At 37.5% G+C, this 17492-nt stretch overlaps 1 protein-coding gene and 1 long non-coding RNA gene across 7 annotated transcripts; one reads left to right on the top strand and one right to left on the bottom strand.

The window, feature by feature from the left end:
* Positions 1-976: 976 nt before the first annotated feature.
* Positions 977-5505, bottom strand: LOC109012215. Of its 2 annotated transcripts, none has more exons than XR_004798428.1 (2): positions 2457-5505; positions 977-1339 (listed from the first exon to the last, which is right to left on the bottom strand). It is a non-coding gene; the product is annotated as an uncharacterized LOC109012215 (long non-coding RNA). The 2 variants fall into 2 exon arrangements; XR_001999416.2 differs by having other exon boundaries at positions 977-1335.
* Positions 5506-5685: 180 nt separating this feature from the next.
* On the top strand, positions 5686-9375 carry LOC109012216. 5 transcript variants are annotated; one of them, XM_035686128.1, is made up of 5 exons: positions 5694-5930; positions 6063-6396; positions 8451-8503; positions 8701-8871; positions 8992-9375. In XM_035686128.1, coding segments are annotated over exons 1-5 (789 nt in total). In that variant the 5' UTR covers positions 5694-5928; the 3' UTR covers positions 9221-9375. The 5 variants fall into 5 exon arrangements, with proteins under 5 accessions (XP_018849290.1, XP_035542021.1, XP_018849294.1 ...); XM_018993748.2 differs by having other exon boundaries at positions 5695-5930; positions 6059-6396; XM_018993747.2 differs by having other exon boundaries at positions 5695-5934; positions 6059-6396.
* Positions 9376-17492: the final 8117 nt, after the last annotated feature.

The raw sequence follows: 17492 nt of genomic DNA, 5'->3' as shown, positions 1-17492 counted from the left end.
ACTCAAAACCTCTTTACACGTGGGATCCATAATATTTTTCAACTCAACACCTCTTTACAAGCAGGACTCACAACCTTTTTTAACTTTCCATAAATACATCTAAACTCATCTTAACATCCAAACATATATAAACTCATCTTAAGTGAGCCCCACAAAACTCACTCCACTATTCCAACTCACTACTATTCATAAAGAACTCAACTTAACATCCAAACAGGGGCTAAGCATATCAATACTAAATATGCATATTACTTACATAAAATAATAGCTATAGTACGTGATAAGTGATAACTATAGGATAAAGTTTTGTAACATTTGATATGTAATATTGTATATATACATATATCATACGTACATAATATATGCATTCATCATAACTTCTATATGATATATATATAGATATATATAGTATATGTAGTGGACTATATACATAATACATAGGTAATACAATTTATATAATTGGGTGTATATGTATAAATATATATGAGTCGAACTGACGAGTTGATTCAAGTTTTATACGAATTTGTTCACAAACATTAAATGAATCGGGTGAGTTTATACGAGTTTATATCATTTAATAATCAAGTCTAATTCATAGTTCGCGAATGTCCCATTTAATAATTAACTCAAATTGAATTTGAGCTTAATCAAGTCGAGTTCGATCTGCCTATCAAGTAGCCTTGTTCATTTACAGTCATACCTACAATATCTATTGCTTATTTAATATTGTTTGAAATATTGATACAGACAACAATATATACTGTAGTAGGGTCTACTTCATACAATCTCTCTACCAATTGTGGACTTCAGAGATCTTTTAACATTAATCTTAGCTACCTTTCTTTACCTAAACACAAATGAACTCTCTCTCAATCAGTATAGTTCACTTATGACCACACATACATAGGAGCGAACTGTAAAGCTCGAACCCTAGAGGAAAAGAGAAGAAATCCTAGCAGAGAAAGGGTCCGGAAGATTGGGGAAAAATAAACCTCAATTTATTAAAAGTGAAGTCTTGTAAGTGAGTTACAAAAATAAAATAAAAAACAGTATTTATAGTATGTACAAAATAGAGACATGTGTATTTAAAAACAATTCATGATACCCCTTTCAAGATGAAGGGTAGAAGGAATGAACTCCCATCTTGGTTATTAAGTGATGAAATTTTTGATGACCAAGAGGTTTATCCAACTCATCAGCAAGTTTATGATGTGAAGCCAAGTGAAAGGTCTTGATAATGCCAGCCTGAATCGTGTCCCGAATGAAGTGGCAATCCAGTTCAGTGTGCTTTGTTCTTTCATGAAAAATCGGGTTGGAAGCAATATGTATTGCAGCCTGACTATCACAAAAAAGTTGAGCACTATTAGTATGTAAAATGCCAAAATCAGACAAAAGAGTGAGGAACCAGATAACTTCACAAGTAGTAGAAGCCATGGATTGATATTCAGTTTCTGTTGAGGAGCGATAAACAATTGATTGTTTCTTTATCTTTCAGGAAACCAAAGAATTCCCAAGAAAAACACAATAACCACTGGTACATCGACGGTTGTTGGGGCAAGAAGCCCAATCTGAATCTGCAAAGGCCTTAAGGGATAGAGAAATGACATCTGGAAAAAAAAAATGCCATGACTAGGAGTACCCTTTATGCACTGTAAAATTCTATAGACTACTTGTGAATGGGGCTATCTTGGCTAAGCCATATATTGACTTAATCTATGCAAAGAGTGAGACAAATTTGGCCATGTCAATGTGAGATAAAGAAGTCTACCAACAAGTCTACGATAGACAGTAGGATCAGGCAATAAATCTCCTATTTCTTTACTTAACTTGACATTTTGCTCCATAGGAAAAGAAAGATGCAAGAAAACCAGCATCTTGAAGAATCTTTAAAGAGTATTTTTTCTTTTTTTACATTGAGAAATGCCAGTAGGAGACCGAACCACTTTTAAATCAAGAAAATATTTGGGCTGGCCAAGGTCCATAAGCTTGAACTTTTCATCAAGGACTTCAAATGCTCCACAGATTTCAAATCATTACTAACTATGAGAATATCATCAACATAAACTAGAAGTACAATGAAAGAAGAACCCTTGGACTTGGTAAAGAGTTAATAATTAGCTTTGGATTGTTTAAATCTTAGATTTATAACAGAAGCTGAAAACTTTGAAAACCATTGTCGTGAGGCTTGTTTTAAACCATAAAGTGATTTGTTCAACTTGTAAACCTTGGATTCCCCCTCCCTTAATATGAAATCCAGGAGGTAATGTCATGTACACTTCTTCAGATAAGTCCCCATGTAAAAAAGCGTTATTGACATCAAGTTGTGTAAGATGCCAACATTTCACAGCAGCGATAGCTAATAGGATTCGAACAGTAGCCATTTTAGCAACTGGAGAAAAAGTCTCAGAATAATCAAAGCATTCTTTTTGGGTATAACCCTTAGCAACCAATCTTACCTTGTAACACTCTATGGAGCCATCAACACGATACTTAATTTTATAGACTCATTTGCAACCTATAGGTTTCTTGTCAAGAGGTAAGGAAGTAACAGTCCACGTGTTAGTGTGTTCCAAGGCTGCAATCTCAGTTGACATGGCATCTCTCCAATGAGAGTGCTTGACAGCTTGATGATAGACTCAGGTGCAATTCACCAGTGATGGACATGAAAAAAAGATTTATATGGAGGAAAAATATGAGCATAATAAAGGAAATTGAATATATCATATTTAGGATGTAAAGAAAGAAATGAAGAAGAACCTGATGAAGAAGAACTTGTTGAAAGATCTGATGATGTGGAGTGTGCAGAAGAAGAAGAATTATAGTGAAAATCTGCAAGTAACCAGGACTCTTTTGAATCTAGTGGATCTTCTAGGAATTTTAGAAGTGACTGGTGAGATAGTAGGTTGAGTGGCAGGAGCATGTGTTTGAATAGGGGAAGGAGAAGATGGAGAATCAGTAGGTGAATCATTTGAAGAGGACACTGTTGAAGGCATAGGCAGTAGATCTAAAGTTAAAGATTGACAAGGAAAAACAATAGATGGAAGAGACAAAAAATGAGAAGAAGTTTTAGATGAAAAAGGAAAAATGTGCTCATGAAAAACAACATGTCTTGATATAAAACATTGAATTTTTTTAATACCAAGAAATTTGTATCCTTTGATCCCAAAAGGATATCCAAGAAAAATACAAGTACGAGCTTTAGGATCAAATTTGGTGTGAGATCTTTGCAAAGTGGAGGCAAAATGAGTTTGTGATTTAGAAGAGGAGTAGGTAACCTATTAATAATGCAGGGGATTGTTAAAATAGCATCACCCCAAAAATTAATAGGTAAATGAGACTGAATCATCATTGATCTAGCTATATTAAGTATGTGCTAATGTTTTCTCTCCACTACAGAATTATGTGTGGAGTTTCAATACAACTATGTTGATGTATAATACCTTTGAAATGAAGAAACTGAGAAAAAGAAAATTATGCACCATGATCAGTACGAATTTTTTTTTTTTTAGATGAAATTATGTTTTAATCAACTTAAAAAAAAAAAAAACTTTAAAAACATGTGAAACCTCATATTTATGCTTAAGAAGGCAAAGCCATGTGGCATGAGTTGAATCATCAACAATAGTAAAAAAATATCTATAACCGTCAACAGTAGGAACAGAACATGGTCTCCAAATATCATAATGCACAAGATCAAAAGGAGCAGCAAATAGATGAACATTATTAGGGAAATGTAATTTTCTTTGTTTAACAAATGGACAAACCATACAAGGATTGCATCGAACAATCAAATGTGGAACAAATTTATTCACAAATATTATCCTAGAATTAGAAGGATGACCAAGTCTATTATGCCAAAGTTCATACTTAGACCTTTTGGATGATACAGAACAAGCATGTAAAGACATGTTATCAAGTAAGCAAGGAGTATATGAAGTAGGTTTAGAAAAAGAAGAACATGATTGTTGCAGTATATAAAGTCCTTGCAATCTACCCACTCCAATCAGCCTCCAACGAGTCAAGTCCTGAATGAAGCATAGGTCAGATGAAAACAAAAAACAACAAGTCAGTGACTGAGTCTATTTGCTGATAGAAATTAATTTGAATTTGAAAGAAGGTACACATAGAACACCATGTAAAACAAGGTGTTCATAAATATGAACAAAGCCAATATGTGTAACAGACACAGATTGACCATTAGGAAGCTTAACAGAGGCATTAACAGATTTGGTAATAGAAGAAAAACAATTAATAGAATGAACCATATGATCTATGGCTCCTATATAAAGAATCCAAACATTTGAATCAAATGATATTGAATGGAAGAGAAAACAAAATATTGATTATCGTTGTGAGGAAAAGTTATACCAGAAAAAAGGAGAAGTTGTAGTGACTACATTTACAGCAGGAGAAACCTCATCAGTACTGTTTGGAGGATGAAGCATGGATAGAAACTGTTGATACTGAGCCTTGGTTAAAGGAAAAGGGAGAAGCAGCCGAGGAATTACTATCACTAAGGACAACGTGATTGGCCACAGACTGTTTCTTTGTCTTTGGTTTATAGCCTAGTGGAAAACCTTGCAATTTGTAACATTTGTCAATCACGTGACCAGTGATTCCACAATGTTTACACACTGGTCTATCCTTCTTAGAAAAGGATTTAACAAATCTGGTTCCATCAGTTTTGGAAACAAACACATGTGAATCAACAGAAGGCAAAGAAACAATAGAAATTTCTCGTTGTTGTTCCTCTTGTAAAATAAGAGAAAACACCTTATTAAAAGGAGACAAAGGCTCCATAAGCAAGATCTGAGTATAAGTAGGTGCAAAAGATTCATTCAATCCCATTAGAAACTGTAAAACATGCTTTTGTTAAACATAGGAGTTCAACGTACGTATAGCTCCACAAGAACAAGCAGGAACATGCTTGTAATTAGCTAATTCATCCCAAAGAGCTTTTAGGTGAGTAAAATAATTACTCACGGAAACCTAGCCTTGAGAGAGAGCATAAATCGATTTCTACAATTGAAAAATGCTAGGACCGTTCTTTTGTGAAAAACGTTCTTAAGATCTAACTAGATCTCATGCGCATTAGTAATGTATAAAATACTAGCAGAGATATAACGAGAAGCAAAGTTTAAGAGCCAAGATATCACCATATTATTGCATCGGAGCCATGAAGAAAGAAGAGGATATGTTGATTCCGAAGGCATGGTGAGAGATCCATTGACAAAACCGAGTTTGTTCTTAGCCGAAAGCTCCATGAACATTGATCGAGACCAAGCATGGTAGTTGTCGCCAACAAGGGGCTGAGTGACAAGGAGAACACCAAGGCTGTTACTAACATGAAGAAATAAAGGAGATGTAGCATCCTCAAAGATGGATTTGTGAGACAGCGCCATGGAAGGAAAAAACGTCTAATATCATGTAAAGTTCAAACCCTAGAGGAAAAGAGAAGAAATCCTAACAGAAGATTGGAGAAAAATAAACCTCAATTTATTAAAAGCGAAGTCCCATGAGTGACTTACAAAAATAAAATAAAATAAAATAAATAATCAAACACAGACATGTGAATTTAAAAACAATTCATAACAGAGACATGATTTAGCTTTGCGTTCCCTTTTGACGTCGACGTCTTTGGTTCTCATGGTCTTAAGCAGGCGAGACTTCATGACCACTCAGTGCGCATATCCCTTTATCTTTCCCTCCAATTAAAGTCCAACCTTTTCCCACCTCAACTAAAACGACAATGCTGATCTTCTATGTCTGAGATGGGGCATCCGGCCAAAGCATCAACTGTTGAGTTGCAGATGGTATAGAAATATAAGCCCTGATTCCCATCAACATACCCTCGACAGCTTTCCTTTGGTAGCTCTCGATAGCTAGTCTGGGACAAGCACGCATACGCACTCGTTACAACGTCGTGTAATGTAGGTATCTTTCAGAAACTTAATTCCCCATCCTAAAAAACACATGGCTCATTTGCTAGCAAATCACAATAATATTCTGAGAAGATTGCATTCAGAACCTTCCAATGTTTTTACATGTCATAAACAAGGTAGGAGGACTAGTTTGATGGATTTTGGTGGAAGTTGGAGAAATGCAATTCCAAGTGGGGGGAAAAGTGAGCAGCCGTTGCTATATTTAGCGAAAGCTAGAGCTTTTGCAGTGCATTGTTCAACCTCATCAGCTGATCAGGAAGTGGGTTTCGTTGGAAATGGGAATTCTGCAATTAACGCAGAGGAAAAGAGTAGATATTTGGTAGATGAGTATGGATGGAGGGTGAGAAGGCTGGTTGTGAAGGCAGATGAGATGAAAAAGGCAGCTCAAGTTCAAGCTGAAGCATTCCACGAACCTGTAGCTCTTTTCAATGACTTCTTCTTCGAGTTCTTTCAGGTTTCTCCCCCACATTTTTCTCCTAATTACATGTATTATTGCGTTCGCTAATTTTTAACTTTTGATTTTTGGGATCTAACCCCTTTTCTTTTAAGAAAAGAATTTTTTTTGCTAAATGCCCGCTTCCATTCAATGAGAGGCTACAACGTTTTCTTTCTCTGCTCGCTGTTTTCCATATGTATTATATTTCGACATTTCTTAGCAGTGTGTAGGTTAATGAATAATGAATAGTTACTCTGAATATCGTTAAGAGCAAAGAATGCCTTAAACCACATGTCAAGTTCTTCTGGTTTCTTCTGGTTTAGTATATTTGCACTTGATGGCGCAATTGGACGCTTGCATGTACAACCAACAGGTTCCCAGAAGGGGAAACATAGATAGGAGAGACAAGAGAGCAATGATTGAGTGAGCGATTTCCTTGGCAGCATGTGCATTGTGGTGGGGATTTCGGAGTGGCCCTTCCTCTTGCTTAATTTTCCTTATCTTTTGAAAGGATTTGAGGCATTGCGGTATGATATTTTTGGTTGACTTCGAGGCATAAAGATACAGAAGGGAATCCTGTTCACAGTTCAGTCTCGCTTCTCATGTCCCCTCATTATATACTTTCGCTCTCTCAGCTGATCTTCATAGTTTGAGAATCATAGTCAATTGACCTTAGCTTTCCAACTTTTGGAGATAACACCTTGATTCTTGACGCAGCCTGTTCGAAGCCACCTTCAAGGCTAGTCTTCGTCTTCCCATGCCTCACTAGGTACGGGATCTTCAATGGCAAGGCTATCCTTGAGTAGCTCCTGCCTCACGATGGAAGGACTTTGGTCCTTGCATGGTGTGCTATGGCCTGTTCGTTTAGGGCTCTTGACAATTTGATGGTATGGCAATTTCTATATTGTTATAGGCCAACAGAACCCTATACTGATGGTTGTGGTTTGCTGCGTGGGATGATGATGCTCAAGCCTTTGTCTGGGTTGTCTTTCACCCTTCCTTGGGGTGTAGATCTTGCTTTTTCCCATGAGTCAAGGAGACGGACGAATAGGTGGGCATTCTTTTGTCCTTTCTTCCCTTCCCTACTACTTACCTCAACTATTGTCCTTTTCAGTTTATAGCTTTGGAAGTACCAACACTGAGCAAGGAAGAGCTTGGCAGGGTTGGCTTCATTCTTTGCATTTTGAGGGAAGATATGTCTACCTTGGTGGTGGGTGAGAACCTCTAGAGGTTACTTCCTCCGGTCCAATTCTTGGGCAGAAGAGGTATGTGGTGATCGGTTTCTTCAATGCTGGGGATGGTTGTCCTTCTGGTTACACTAATATTTGTTTTATATAAGGTCTGACCCTGAAGGCTATGTACAATCCACTTCGAGGGCATAAAGGGTACAGGAGTAAGTGAGCTCTCCCGGGGCAGCTTTGGAGGGGGTGACCTTAGTTAGAGGCATTAAGGCCACTGTAGGAGCAGGGCACCATGGATGGGAGAGACTGGTGCTTGAGTGAGATATTTTGCTTGGTGTGTTACTGTGTTTTAAATATTTGGTTGCTCGTGAGTCTGTGAGCCTAGTTGCTTATATTAGGGGTAGAACTCTGCCTTTTTCTGACAGGAGAATGGTTGATCATAATTAAGTTGCTTGTCATGTCTTAATTGCTTTAAGACTGAATTTATTTATGACCTAGGCAACAGGTTTCGCATTTTGCACTTTTTGTTTGCATTGGAAGATGAACATTCATGTTAAATGATTCCTTGGGGACTGATCACATCCCTTCGTCTTTGGGAGGGAATCCGAGAGGTCCATAGCTGAATCATCATCAGGGCCCTCATAGCAGTATCTTCAGTTGGGTTTGAATTTAATGATGGTTTTATTTTTTGGACTGGTTTAGCCTGGACAAAATTGGGTATTTCAGAATTCATTGTATTTTTATATGAGCATGCATCCTCTGGACGATATCCTTATCTTCCTTAACCCAAGTGAAAAAGAAAAAAGAAATCGAATAACAATTAAGCTTTGTTTCCATCACTGGATCAACATCAGTTTATAACAGCTTCATGGTGTCCTGCTGAAAATACAGGCTGAAGTGCTTTCTGGACTTCTATACAAACTTAGGAACTCACCTCCTAACAGGTAAACCTTGACCATGAAAAAAAAAAACATGAATTCATCAAGACTATGTCATCTATAATTCATAGGAATGATATTATATTCTTAAGACAATACTCTTAAGGGGAAAATGAATTTGCCAACTTTTAATCACTACAGCAATTTTTTAAGCCAAAGCGTTTCATTAATTCGGCCCTGCAATTGATATATATCATGAACAGATACGCTTGCTTGGTCACTGAGCCTAACACCAATGCTTCTGATGTACAAAAGCAACTTGTGGGCGTTGTAGATGTTACAGTGTTGAGAGATAAAGCTGTGCTTGAGCATCTTCCAGCTGGAGCAGAAGAGTATCTTTATGTGTCTGGGATTGCTGTCTTGAAAGAATTCAGGTGAAATACGTCCATCCTACTTGGTATGAGTTCTATTTTCATCACTTCAGCTGCTGCTGCTGCTTCATTTCTCCTCCCACTTACCATGATTGATGTCATCATGTTCTGCTGTTTTGACAGGAGGCAGAAAATCGCGACGGTGTTGCTAAAAGCCTGCGACGTGCTCTCCACGCTTTGGGGTTTCGAGTATCTTGCCCTCCGAGCTTATGAAGATGATTTAGGTGCACGAAAATTGTATGCAAGTGCAGGCTATCAAGTTGTCTCTGGTGATCCGCCGTGGATGACTACGTGGATTGGAAGAAAACGACGTGTTCTTATGATCAAAACATCAAGAAATCTACATGCATAGCTTGGTTTCTAATTTTGTTAAATTCCATCTCTGTGGATATGCCAGCGCGCAGGTCTAAGTGCATGCAGTTGCAAAAATGCGTATGTTGGACAGTACGTGAATATATATCTAAAACATGAGTTTTGAATTTCGTTATGAATATTGGATTTCTAGCATTTCTAGGTAGTATATAGTTTCCAAATCAAAGCCACTGCATTAGCTCATTGAGAGTTCTCTGCTTGCCAATGAATGAATTTCGTCTCAAAGGTAAATAAATAGAGAGAGAGTGTCTTTGTGTAACGCCACGGTCCCGGATGGGTCGGAGAGTTACTACCAGTCACTCAAAATCATGTCTCAATCATATAGTCATAGACTCCAAAGTTTTCGATGACACATACAACTCATTGTTTCAAATCAACTACTCCAACATGAATAATTTAAAACACTACAAAATCTCAAAATAAACCCCAACCTTCCAAAATACCCAATCGCCAAAGCAAAAATAGAACTATTGAATAAAATGCTCAAATAACCAAAGTATCATCTTTGTACTTATTCCACTATGCTCACATAGCCTTATACAAGATTTATAGTCTTGATCCCTAATTGTACCATCAAATATCTGAAATATGTTATGGAGATAAGGGGTGAGTTATTAACAACTCAGTAAGCAGAGAATATATACTAGCATGTAAACATGAGCCATTTTTAGAAAGTTCAGTATGCAAAAATAAAACATTTCATTTTCATATACAGATCTCAGAAACGTGTTATCAGAAAATCAAAGCGATTTTTCAATCTTTTCATGCTTAAAAACCAACTGTTCATATTTAAAGACACTTTTCATATTCAAAAATGCTTTGGCATAACATAACTGAACATCTTCATCTTATCGTATCATATCGTATCGTATCATATACTATGTTTAACCCCCGTGGTAGAGTTGTGTTATCCTAGGTGGCCAAACCAAGCACTATCATATTGTGAAACTTTCCATTTTTCAATCTCGGGGCCCTGAGTGTGCACATAGGAAAGAACACATAAAAGACCACTTTGTTTCCAAAGTGGGTGCACTCATATCATATCATGTTGGTACCAATCATATCACGTGAACTAGTATCATCATATCAGAACCATATTCAGAATCAGAATCAAAACAGATAAGTATGTCAAAGGTTTTTCATATCCATATCATATCAAATCACGTGTTGAACACATTCATATCATTTCTATTTAATCAAAAATAGATCCAAATCATTTTCATATCATATATACAAAAATTCACAGATATCATATTCACTCTTTTGCACATTTCAGAAATATGTCAAATATTGCTCATGTCTACACTATTCATGTCAAAAGCACTTCTTTTCTCTTTCATACATATCTCATGAGTGAATGCAAAACATCTACTGAGGTTGTTTTTCACATTTTCTTTTTAAAAACAACATGCACATTTTTACAAACCAACATCAGTTCATTCTTTTTATACAAATCTAACATAAGAACCCCGCTTACCTGGACTTTTTAACTTTACTGAATCTTTTCATAATCGTGCCGAATAAATACTAATTGTCACATATACAGAATACTAAACGTTACCAAACTTCTAAAAGAACTGCTAAAACTCTTCATCTACTTAAATTCATACTATGGAAAAGGCTTTGATAACTGTATAGGTATCAGAAATCTAATAAATATATTATCGTTAAAAATAATCTTCACTTATTATACTATAATTTTATCAAGTATGGCAAAACAACTTAAACTCATTTCGAAAATGAACATAATCATAATTAAAACTCGTATCTCGATAAACTATTATTACAACACTAACTTAATACTGCCAACCTATAATCTAGTAGAAAGTCATAAATTTCTTAAGCAATATTAATTCATAAAATATTTAAAAATCATCGTAAATTTCTAATGATATCTAATTTAAAACTATCCAAGATTTATTTCATATAATAGGCTTAAAGTGTTTTAAAAATATAATTTTAAACACTTACAATTTTCTACCAAAATCAAACCATAAAACTAATACCTGATAGTATAATTAAAGTCTTTAAATATTTTCTATGAAATCAAGTTTAATATAAAAAAATACCTTTTGGACCATCTGATGACAAGGTGTTTAGGGAAATAAAAATATATACAAGGGCTCTTTGGGCAAAGCATGCATGGTCACAAAAAATAAAAAAGTATGAGATTATAACTTCCAAAATCAAACCATTTGTAAGGATCAGTCCATACTCACTGAGAGGGGTGGCTAGGAACGACGGAAGCGGCGGCTGGACTAGATCTACGGTGTACGGCTTGGCTGAAGTGCACTGATAGTGAGAGAGAAAGAGATAGAATCCAAGAGAAAGAGGGAGAGGGAGTTACGGACCATGCAACATGGGGGCTGCAGTCCGACCATGGAGTCTTGCTCGTGATCTGCGGTGGCTCCACTTGCTGGTTAACGGCTGGGCTACGGTGCACGGACGGCAAGTGACCATGCAGCTAGCATGGAAGCTGTTTTTAAAGGAACCATGCTCTTGGTGATGGTCAGTTGCGGTAGTTCGGTGATGGGCGGCAACGTGGTGGTTGAGCAATGACGGCGACCTATATTCATCTGGCGTGTAAGGGCAGCAATGGCAGAGAGGTGAGGAGAGGGAAACCGAGAGGAACCGAACACAAAGGGGGAAAAAGTTTGAGAGAGTGGGTGCTCTGTTTCAGCTTGACCAAAACAGAGGTCCTTGTACATGCGTTGAGCCGTGCACCTGGGCTGTTTCCAAGGTGGTCAACGGCGAAGGGAGAAGCTTCGGTTGGGGTATAAAGCAAGGGCAGGTGACCACAATGTGAAGGGAAGAGAAGATGGCGGCTTATACTCGGTGATGCATGGTGGTTTTCGAGTGTCTGCACAGCATTAGTGCAAGATGGTAGCGGTGAGAAGAATGTTGAAGTTTCACAGTGGCTATAAGAGGGAGAGAGCCTGATCTAAAGAGGGGAGTTGTGATATGAGGATAAGGAGTAGAAGAGAAACCGTAGAGATGTGGAGGTTTTGGAAACCTGGGTAGAGCAAACTTCGAGAGTAAAGAAAACTGAAAGGGAAGATAAGAAATCGGGAAAGCAATTGAAATGTGAGGAGGAAGATCTTACTAAAACGGCGTCGTTCCCTCGTGAAAGGTTGGGTTTCCATACTGTCTGGGCTTGGGTTTCAGGGGCTGGGTATTACACTTTGTGTGTGATAGGAAAAACTAGACCCAACTACTAAATAGTCAAATAAGCTTAATCTTGCATTTTGAGCTCATTGAACAATCGAATAAAGTATGACCTCCCCAAGATTGATTGAGTTGGGGCTGTAACACCCCAAACTTTCAGGATTTCAATTTAACGAAAGTTTTGGAATCCCTACTTCCAGGATTTCCATTTACAGAAGGTAGTTAGGGTATGAAGTGAACTTAGGCTTAAGCCCGTGTGCAATGTTTGAGGACCTAAAGTATAAAGGTTAGGATTTGGATATCAAATTGGGACTGAGACTTGAAAAGGGCCCAACAAGAGGTCTAGCCCAGTAGGTCCAAGCCCAATAGGCCCCATCAAGATGACCCATTAGGCGCACTAGGTTCAAGTCCAAGTAGGACCATTGGGCCTAACTCATGACGCACATTAGCCCAACTCTAGAGTTTGATCATTCAAGAACTTCAGTAAACAATACTTCTTCAAGTAGAATCTGAGTTCTAACTAAACCACTTAAGTCCCTAAGACTCTTACATAGTCAAACTAGCAACCAAACAAACTTCTACCTAGAATGAGGCATCATGCATGGACAACCTCTTTTGACCCCATGGTATTGTTACACACCCCAAGTGTTTGACATAATGATCCAAAGGGACTGCATAGAATTAAGTGAGTCCAACCGAGGAGCCTCAACTCAAGCACTTCAGTTGAACTCAAGTGTTTGACCGACAATTAAGTAAGTACACTTATAGATGCTTCGAAGCTTCCTTTTGTCCTAAACCCCATCTCCTTCTCCCCACAAACCTTAGATCTAGGGTTGTGACAGATCCCTCCCCACTCAAAACACCTTGCCTGCAAGGTGGGGGAAGGCTTCCTTCAACTTCTAATAAACCTCCCAAATGGCATCCTCGGCCTCTTGCCCTCACTAGCGAATAAGCAACTTGGCCCTTAAACAATTTCCAGCCTTAGTCATTCAGCGTGCTAGGATCTCTTCACATTCTGGCATGAGGACTTCTTGTTCATCTACCAGAGGCAGTACTGGTACAATGGGAGTGGTGTGGCCCAACTTCCTCTTGAGCTATGAGATATGGAAAGTTGGGTGGATCTCGGAGGTCTCAGTCAGATCTAGCTTGTAATCCATCATACCCACCCTTTGCAACACTTGAAAAGACCCATAAAATTGAGAGGCCAACTTCATATTCCTTCATTGTGCCACCATGGACTGGTTGTAGGGCTAAAGCCACAGGTAAACCCAGTCCCCTTTTGTGAATTCTTAATCATTCCTCTTTAAATCAGAATACTTTTCATGAGTTCTTGTGCTTTGAGTAAGTTTTGTCGTTGTAACTTGGAAATTTGCTCACGAGAGTGTAGATTAATCTCCATTGTTTCCACTTTAGATGTTCCTAGTACATAGTCTAGGAGTCTAGGAGGGGGATAACCAACGAGAGCCTCGAACAAGGTTATTTTAGTTGACATATGTGGGGTAGAATTATACCACCACTCGACCACGATATCCATAAGAACCAATCACTTGGTCTGTCCCATGTGAAGTAGCGTAGGTAATTGTTCAAGGTCTTGTTCACAGCTTCTATTTGACCAATTGTCTGAGGATGGTAAGTAATGCTGAGGGACATCTGGAATCCTTGGAAGATAAAAAAGCTCCCTCCAAAAATTGCAAGTGAAAGTGCTGTCTCTATTTGAAACTATTGACTGAGGTAGTTTGTGTAGCTTGAGCATAGTCTTGAGGAAACGTTCAGCCACATCCTTGGCTGAGTAAGGGTGCTTGAGAGGGCAGAAGTGATTGTACCAGAAGTGACTGTACTTTGTGAGTCTATCAACAACCACCCAGAGGCTACTGAACCCTTTTGAATTAAGCAGGCCTTCCACAAAATACATGGTTATATGGGCCCATGGTTGAGAAGGTATGGGAAGTGACTGCAGTAAACCTCTTGGGTGAGTGTTAGGAGCTTTGACCCTCTGACCCATGTCACAACCTCTAATAAACTTCTTTACGTCACTTTTTGTACCTGGCCAATAGAAGTCCTTTCTAATCCTCTACATATTCTTGTTATACCCTGAATGACCTCCCCAAAGGCTGTTATGTGCTAATTGGAGAAGCTTATGTATGAACTCTTCCTTGTGAGGAATAAACAACTTGTTCTGTACATCAGTAAGCCAGCTCTTAGCTCATAATCACTACTCAACTTGTCTTTTTGGAGGGAGATAAGAGTGTATTTGTTGGTCAATGGCATAGGTTGCCTTCAATTTCTCAATCCAGTCCACGGTTGGGAAGGTGATCAACATAAGGGTGCCCTATTCTTTCTGTCCCTTCTTTGAGAGTGCATCAACAGCTCTATTTTCTACCCCTTTTTTATATTCAACAATAAATTCATCACCCATTAGCTTGGACACTCATTATTGTTGTAAAGGGGTTCCCAACTTTTGTCATAATAGATAGTGTCCACTTAAGCATGGCTGACGCTAGGGCAAAGAGCTTCTTTTCATAGGTAGACATCATTAAGGTCATTCCTTTTAGTGCTTGGCTATAAAAAGTTATAGGCCTTCCAAGTTGCATTCCCCACTGTTTACCCAAGGCATGACATTCAATAATGAAGGGCTTAGAAAATTTTGGCAATGTTAAAACTGTAGGGCATGTGACAGCCTCCTTTAGTTGCAAAACTGCAGCCTTGGCTTCCTCATTCCATTGGAACTGGTCCTTCTTAAGCATCTTGGTTAGGGGGTAGCAATTCCCCCATACCTCCTTATAAATTTTTGATAGTACCCTGTTAGCTCTAAAAATCCCCTTAATGCCTATGGAGTTTGGTAGAGACCATTTCTTCATGGTAGCCAGTTTGTCTGGGGCAGTCTTAACCCCTGGGCCGAAATCATATGGCCCAAATAGGCTACCTCCTTACACCCAAACTAACATTTAGATTGCTTTGCATATAGCTAGTGGTGCCTCAAGATCTCTAAGGCCGGCCACTTGTAGGTGCCTTACATGATTAGATTTTGTTTGGATGTAGATTAAGATATCATAAAAAAAATAAACCAGTACAAACTTCCTCAAATATAACCAAAACACTTTGTTCATCAAGTTTTGAAATGTGGACGGGGCATTCGTTAGCCTGAAGGGCATAATGAGGAATTTGCAGTGCCCTTCATGGGTTCTAAAAGCTGTTTTATGAATATTAGTGGGTTTTACTCGAATCTGATGGTACCCTGAAATCAAATCGAGCTTTGAGAATATGACAGCCTCATGTAGTTCATCCATCAACTCTTCTACCATAGGAATAGGGAACCGATCCTTAATGGTGGAGCCCCTATAGTCAACACACAGCCTCCAAGTCCCATAAACTTTTCTAACGAGCAACACTAAGGAAGAATAAGGGTTTTGGCTTGGTTGGATAACCCCCAAGGCTAATAGTTTTTGGACTATCTTCTTTATCTCATCTTTTTGGGTAATATAGATCTCTATATGGTCGAATGGATATAGGCTAGGTATTGGGGGGTCAAGTTAATAGCATGAGCATGAGCATGAGTTCTAAGATAGGGGAGACCTTTGGGCTCACTGAACACATAAGTAAAAATTGTACCAGTTGTTTATATTCAAAGACTGTACCACTTGCCAAACATTTTATATTCAAAAACCAACTTTTCATATTCAAAGACTCCTTTGACACAACATGACTGAACATCTCCGTCTTATCATATCATATCATATCAGAGCATCATATCATAACAGAGACCATATTTAACCCTCGTGATAGGATTGTGCATCCTGTGGAAAGCTAAGCAGAACATAAATCACCATGTTACCAAAGTGATTGCACTCAGAATAGAAAACTACTATTATATCTCGTGGCGGGCCAGAGGTCACTATTGTATCCCGTGACAAGGACAGAGGTCACTATTATCTCCCGTGACAGGGTCAGAGGTCACTATTATATCCCGTGACAGGGCCAGACACTATTGTATCACGTGACAGGGCCACATATCAGAGCAAAACAAAATCAGAATCACCATATCAGAATCAGAATCAGAGTCAGAACAGAATCAGAAAGTCATGCCAAAGGTTTTCAAGTGCCACATCTTATCAACACAGAGTACTGAACATAATCAGATCACAAAAACATAACTTATACACAAAATTTCATATTCGCTCTCTTTTTCAAAGTTCAGAAACAAAATGTCAAAAATAAGCTCATGTCTACACCAGTCATGACAGAAAATATTTTCTTCTTAAACAGAATCTCATGAGTAATGTAGAACAAATATCTGAGGTTGTTTTCAGATTTCTTTTCATAGCAAAACATGCACATTTTCCAAAAAGGACCTCAGTTCATTTTATTTAATGCAAAGTCTAGCATAGGAACCTCGCTTACCTGAACTTCTTAACTTTTTCAGAATTTTCGTCAAAATGTCGAACAATAGTTAATCGTCACCTATAAAAATAACCACGTAATTCTCATAAATTCCAATCGAACACATATTTCAATATTTAAGCCTAAGATGCTAAAATAACCTATTTCAAATTTTCAAAAAAAAAACCTAACTTCACATAATCCTAAAATATCGGCACATTTTCTAAATTCATCAATATCCACTTAATCGAGTTCGTACTGAAGAAGAAAATTTATCGAATAAGTATTATGATAATTATAGAACTCAATAAAAATTAATATTCAAAATATCTAAAATACCAACAATATTTTATAAATAAAAAGAATACATTGGTTACTAAAATTTTCCTAAAATAAGTCATGAACAACTCATCTCTTAAGAAAAATAGATTTACTTCCTTTAACTAACAATATTATCAAAATACAATATAATATTTATTGAAACTTAAAATAAAATCCTATTTAAATATAAACTCAACAAAAAAACTTCTCACCCGAAAACTAAAACCGACGACTTTCTATATATATATATATATATATATATATATATATATATATAGTAAGTGCCCAAGTTAAAACCTTACTTATAAATATACATACATATATATATATATATAAATACACCCTATACATAAAACAAACGATAAACATACACAAGATTAAAAGGAAAA

Source organism: Juglans regia, chromosome 15, assembly GCF_001411555.2.
Source record: "Juglans regia cultivar Chandler chromosome 15, Walnut 2.0, whole genome shotgun sequence".
Classification (NCBI taxonomy): Eukaryota; Viridiplantae; Streptophyta; class Magnoliopsida; order Fagales; family Juglandaceae; genus Juglans; species Juglans regia.
Note: the sequence above shows the minus strand (reverse complement) of the source record. Positions and strands in the feature narration are given on the sequence as shown.

Coding starts and splice junctions, on each gene's coding strand:
- LOC109012216 (XM_018993745.2), top strand. CDS start 5,974: ATGGCTCATTTGCTAGCAAATCACAATAATATTCTGAGAAGATTGCAT. Junction 6,397..8,450: donor TCTTCTTCGAGTTCTTTCAG/GTTTCTCCCCCA, acceptor CTGAAAATACAG/GCTGAAGTGCTTTCTGGACT. Junction 8,872..8,991: donor GCTGTCTTGAAAGAATTCAG/GTGAAATACGTC, acceptor CTGTTTTGACAG/GAGGCAGAAAATCGCGACGG.